Source organism: Lineus longissimus, chromosome 1, assembly GCF_910592395.1.
Source record: "Lineus longissimus chromosome 1, tnLinLong1.2, whole genome shotgun sequence".
In the NCBI taxonomy this organism is placed as follows: Eukaryota; Metazoa; Nemertea; class Pilidiophora; order Heteronemertea; family Lineidae; genus Lineus; species Lineus longissimus.
Genome location: NC_088308.1, coordinates 25,076,375 through 25,082,575, shown reverse-complemented (window position 1 = coordinate 25,082,575; position 6,201 = coordinate 25,076,375). Strand labels below are relative to the sequence as shown.

At 41.7% G+C, this 6,201-nt stretch overlaps 1 protein-coding gene across 6 annotated transcripts in view; it reads right to left on the bottom strand.

Annotated features, from left to right (window-relative positions):
- Positions 1 to 523: 523 nt before the first annotated feature.
- Positions 524 to 6,201, bottom strand: part of LOC135493717 (WD repeat and FYVE domain-containing protein 3-like) — a 43,359-nt gene continuing 37,681 nt past the window's right edge. For all 6 annotated transcript variants that reach the window (XM_064781250.1, XM_064781274.1, XM_064781258.1 and 3 more), the window contains 6 exons: positions 5,706 to 6,038; positions 5,216 to 5,398; positions 4,331 to 5,045; positions 4,003 to 4,114; positions 3,585 to 3,782; positions 524 to 3,379 (listed from right to left, as the gene is read on the bottom strand). In XM_064781250.1, coding sequence (XP_064637320.1) covers positions 3,259 to 3,379; positions 3,585 to 3,782; positions 4,003 to 4,114; positions 4,331 to 5,045; positions 5,216 to 5,398; positions 5,706 to 6,038 — 1,662 coding nt within the window. In that variant the 3' untranslated portion in view covers positions 524 to 3,258. The remainder of the gene's footprint in view (positions 3,380 to 3,584; positions 3,783 to 4,002; positions 4,115 to 4,330; positions 5,046 to 5,215; positions 5,399 to 5,705; positions 6,039 to 6,201) is intronic.

The window sequence follows — 6,201 nt, the reverse complement described above, 5'->3', positions numbered from 1 at the left end:
CATGGCTGCATTGACAAAGCAGCTCTTTCTATTGCAGGACACCATTAGATTGTACCTAGTACCATGGATGTTGTCTCTATTGTTTTCTTCGAAACCAAGTCAAGACAGAAGCTATATCAATTACAGGGCACCTCTGCTGTCACCCGTTACACATAGACTTTGAGTACCTCATGTACCTGGGACAGCAGACAGACTCCTCAGACTCCTGAAGAGCTCCCGGTACTCTTAAAGACAGGCAGAACTAACAGACTTTCGTATGGTCCTACATGTACCTACCCAAGAAAGACACAGAGTACCTCATATACCTGGGGAGCATCAGGACTCTTCTGACTTTGGTAGGGCTCTATTGAAGACAGGCCCAAGTATCCCACTTGCCAACTCAAGTAGTTTACTTGGAGTAGCTCATGTAACTGAGGTACCTCAGGAACCAGCAGCAACCTTCAGGAGTAACTCAGTCCCAGTTCTCAAAGTTTATTTCAAGGGGTGTATCACATTAGTGATCAAAATAGGACAAGAGACAAGGTTATCATTTAATGCTTTATTTCCTTGCCAAAGTACATCATGGTGTTATTATACACTCATATACATGTATGTACTCGCACACTTCACATACAGGCCTAGTACTTTTTCAGGTTATCCAACTCAAATACATTAATACATTTGACCTGTACAACCATTAAGTTAAGTACAGATGATATTAGAACTCCAATTTACACATTGAAACACAAGACACATTATTCTGGTTTTCTTTGATGGTTCTAAGAAGCATTTTACATCTTGGCACTTTAAATTAATCACCATATTTTCATTTTCTAGAAAATATCATATTTCTCGCACACTACTTGACTGCACATGAAGACAAAAAACTTACAGTATCCCACCCTAGGCTTCCAAGACTTCTTACCAAACGGCTATCAACTAGCCTGTTATACAAGCCAAATTAGCACATTAGTTTATACATATTACTTATTCTTAATGGAGCTTTGCCCAACCTGACAGGTAGGGACTCAGTCAGGAATGAAAGATCCAAATGCAGATGTGTCTATAGATAGTCCCTGCTTGATGCTTGATGGATACCGCTGGGTATTTAAAGCAGAAGCTACTAATCTGTCAAAACTGCGAGGACATCTATTCACTGAAAATGCATACCAAAGAGCTTGTTCCCAAGTAACTGCTTCACGTTAGTACATGTACCTCAATAGATCAACAGAACAGCATTCTACAACGCCATCCTCTGGCAAATGGATTAATTTTTCCCTTATATAAAAGTTTCACCCGATACAGAATGGTCATTTGTCTATTAATGTCCAGGTAGTGGTTAAATATGTTCAACAAACATGTCTTGTATCTGCATAGCTATTCACTGGGCAACAACACTGTTAGACAATGCTATCAGCTAGCTTTACATGAACATTCAGACTACTCTTAAAGATTTTCTCAGGAGAGAAAGCCCTATCATGTGACAAGAATCAGTGATCGTGTCAATCAATATCAAACCTAGCAATTGGCGGTTTTACCACCAGACAAGATTTGTTTGTCACTACACATAGCAAAAAAATCGCTTGTTTGCCGGGCCCTTTAGGCTATGTCGATGTCAGGTGTGCCAAAACAAGCTTACTTTGTCTAGAATTCAATTCTCTGTCAATTGCATTTGGTCTCTAGATCCATGCACTTGATTGGGAACAAGGTTTACACAACGTAGTGTTGGCCATCGTCACGTCACCATGCATTTTTACATTACATGTAACGTGAAGTGGCGGATCTCTTCGTAAACGTGGTTCCCAATCAAGTGCATGGACCTATAGTAAGCGAGTTATGGGCAAAAATAGACACCGAGGCCAACTCCCGAACGCATCGCCCGCCTGGCGGGTGATGTGTTGCGAAGGGGTCAACGGACCCACTTAGCATCTGAAACATTAAATGTACAGAGCAATGCTTTCGACCATTGCTTAAGTTTACAACACATGGTTTTAACAATAACTGTAGCATTACTTACAAATATGTACACAACATTTATTTGGCGACCCATGAAAGCATTTGAGATTTCAACTCTGGTTCAGCCATGTTTTGACAACCAAGGGACCGCTAGCAAATACCAACTTTGTGTATCAGACTTCCAACACTCCATCTCGGTATCATTGTCCACTCTTTCTATTACACCAAATTAACACTGCACTGCCTGTTCAAGAATAACCCAATAAGTACAATAGGGTTGAGTATTATTAAAACTAGTCTATTGTCCCACACATATAATTTTGGCACTCGTTACATTTTCTTTCAGACAACAAATAAGATTACATTTACCATGGTCACTGGTATATATACAGTTTGTTTTCCCTTATTTCTAAAATTTGATTCTGATTAAAGCCCAGGCTTCAATGATATGGAAAAATGCAAATGTGGCATTTTCTTGTCTTGAGCAATGGTATTGTTCTTGTATCCCCCCGACTGAACACAGCAATTCTGACTGAGGCAATGAGGAACTTCTGTACTGAAAATGACACAAGTCAATAGCAGTTACTTTGTTAGAATGACATCTTGAAAGGCAATTTTCTTCAGATTGTCTCACATAAATGCTAGGAGATACGTATGTCTTCAGTGCGGCATAACACTACCAAAGAAGAGGTGCATTTCAAACGAACTCTGGGAACATTCCAACTTTTCCTCCTATAAGATGAGTACAAAGTGATTTCCAAATTCCAGGTCACCTAATGACAACCCACAGGATACAGCACTACAACATGAAGTAACACTGTCAGGCAACGTCAATACTACAGATAGGCAAAAACCGATCATTTCTCATACTGAAACAATTTGAAAGTTCCAGGAATCATTCATTCATTAATTTCATCAAACCTTCCCAAAATTCCTGCTAAATACATGTATCTAAAGTCCTTAAGCTTTGAACTAAAATTGCATCCATAATTTACGATGAGCTTTAAATGTGACCACTCATATCACAAAATTAAAGTGTTGTACTCGATGACATTAACTTACACATGCACTTACACACTGATAACATTTAAGTCTATCTTTTGGTCGCCAGGAATTTTACACTGTAATGATTAACTCTTTGCATACATTCATGTAATGTCCCAAAGTTTACACACATTATTCGATTATGTACAATTGGCTTCAAGCCAGAGGGTATAAGTTACGTAAATTCCTCAGAATTGACATCCATGGTTCGTTGATCCGACTGCCTCTGTCCTATTGCCTTATCACAACATCCTCATGACTGTTACTGGTGGCGTCCCCTCAGGCCGTTACGTTGACTTCTGACTGTTGTTGTAACCGTAATGAATTGAAACAACTCTGACATACTCGTACTGGCTTCAGGATACGTAATCGTCTGATCTCCGTTTCAAACCGACTGCATCTGTAAACAGAAAGTGTCACAGGTTAGTTAGACACTGATAGTCAGGGCAAAGAAGGATATTTTTGAAGACTGACGGCAACACAAACCATCAAACCTATAAGACGAGGGTCCATCCTGGTGTCTTCTAACCACCAGGCTAAGATGCCAGCCAAGAGGGATCCCCACCTAATCGGCTTTCACTGAACCTAAGTGTTTTTCCACTTACCTGGAACAGAACAACTGTCCACAATTGCGGCAATGGTGTCTCCTCTCCGAGAATGTGAACTTGACCCCGCAGGCAAGACAGCTATCACCTCCCTCATCCTTGACCCAGTGGTCAGCCACGACCCGGCCAGGTTGGTCCGTCACTGACCAGCTGTACACTCGACCCTTAGCATCACCCACATATACAGTTTTGTGGTCCCTGAAACATGATAGAGGTGATAGTAATCTTTGGTAGACTTTCACTCAAAAATGCATGTAAAACTGAGGCACCCACCTCAGCTTGAGATGAACTCCCCCCTAGCCAAAGACAGAATCACTAGCCTAATAAACTCAATTGGAGCCAAATAGTTGTGGCACACAATAAACGTTCACTACCATGAATGCAGAGAGACTGGTGCCACCTAAGATCAGCTACTCACCTTGATACAGCTATGGTAGTAACCGCTGCAGGTTCCTTGTTATCAGTTCGTTCAAAGGCAGTGTGCATTGTTAACTTACTACGGAATATCAACTGTCGTTGCCACTTGAAACCTGGAATGACAAGTCAGTTGACCTATTGTCTTAATCGCTGAAGAAGAACATCAGTGTCCCATAACATATTTACCAAATGTGGACATTAAATTTTCTTGCCAAGGAACCCTGAGCACTGGCAGGATGCATTAGTTTTTTTACAAATGCAAAGACAATTTCAAATACATAGTTCTACTATAAAATACTTAAATGAGGCGCTGGTCATCGTGTACTCACCATCCCGTAAATGATTCATTGTGTGTCTTGTCGGGTTGAACTTCTGGATCTGTTGTTCCATCGTCTTCTCTGCTTCCTTGACTTCCTTCTCAGAAACTATTTCAAATTCTGACGACGGCGTCACAGGGCCTGTAGAACTAGTCTCAAGATCAGGCACTATTATTTTCAGGTCACCACTCGCTGTGCTCATGCGATCAGAGTTTGTAGAATTGAGATTTTTACAATTTGGATCAAACACGTCAGTGTCTTCAAATTCTATCAACGCATCAATGGCGGTATCCACTGATACTGATGATGCACTTTTATTTACATTTAAACTGGGATTTTCGTCAAACGTCAACAAGTCGCCCAGATCTGTCCTTTTTTGTCCGAGCAGCGGCCCATCAGATATGAGACTACGTCTCCGGGTCAGAATGTCCGCATCAGCAGTGATTTTCTGTAAGTTTTCCGCATTACTGATCTCCTCATAACGTCTATCCAGAGTGCCTTCACTCTCCGCCGACGATCCCAACTCAACTTTTTGTGCTGCTAAGTATTCGTCCTTGTTGAATTCCTTCATCTGGGCTTTTAAGAGAGCGACCTCTATGGACAGAGGGCCAGTAGTAGCATTAATTTTGACGGGTGATGCATCTGGGATATCCACAAGCTTTTCCTCCTTTTCTTTAGGTTTTTCACCTTCTTCCTCAGGAACTTGAACGAACTCGACGCTCCACATCTGTAAAACAGAGATTGGTTGAGAATGTGATGAGATGAAAACAAATTTGTTTTTCATGGACAGCAGGAAAGAAAGAGGTCATACAAAGCTGATACTTTTAAGAACACAGAAGTTTTTATCTATTTTCATGAGGACCTGAATCTGTCGGACAATGACAACAAGAAACTAACCCGCACAACTCCATCGCTGCTCCCTGTCATTATCACATTGCGTACGTCCCACTCACTGATCTGTGACATGGCCACACATAAGATCTGTTGATTTCTGGCTGTGGCAGTGTTGACGTTAGCGATCTCCTCTCCGTTGATACTCCAGACGTAAAGATATGTTCCAGCACATGTGGCAATGACACCCTGGAAGAAGATAATTGAATTTTTTTTCATCGTACATTCTTGTCAATTGCCCCTTAGCTACTATTTCCACCTTTATCAAGTGATAAAGGAGCATTTTCCTCGAACACCTCCAAGCCATCACCTACTTCAATAAGCTAACTCATGGCCTTAGAAGTTGACTCCATATCAAAAGACCTTTGGTACGCTCTTTGTGATACTTATGGTGTGATATTAAAATAGCAAACCACATCTGGAAAATAACATGTTTGAGTATTCATCTTATCCCAGACCAAGAAGACGAAATTGAAATTTCTCATCAGCCACTTACAGTAAGTTCATTAATGGAGACCGCCGCAACAGGAGCGGCATGGCCGTGGAGCTGACGCACAAAGATCAGGCGACACATATCCCAGATGATGCACGTCCTGTCACGTGACCCGCTCACGATCATGTTGAAAGCCACTGAAGCTGCGAGACACGTCACAGGTTCCGTATGGCCGTACAGTGGCTGTTTTAGGATGAGTTGTCGCTTGTCTTTTCCATGGCCGATCTCCCAAACGTTTACGACAGTACTTGAACCACCTGTGATGAGCAATCTGGCACTTGGGCAGGCAGTGCAGAGGATGTCTCCATTGTCAACATTCTCAAAGACGAGGTTTGCCTGCAAGTGAACCAATGGGTTTGGTAAAAGGGGATACACAAGTGGACAGAATCTCCATTACCGCGGCTGTTTTGTTCAGCAGCTTTGCTACTGATGACCAGATCATCTATCAGCACCAACATTGCAGAAAAGGTCATCAAAATAGTCCTGGCTTCTTGGCTTA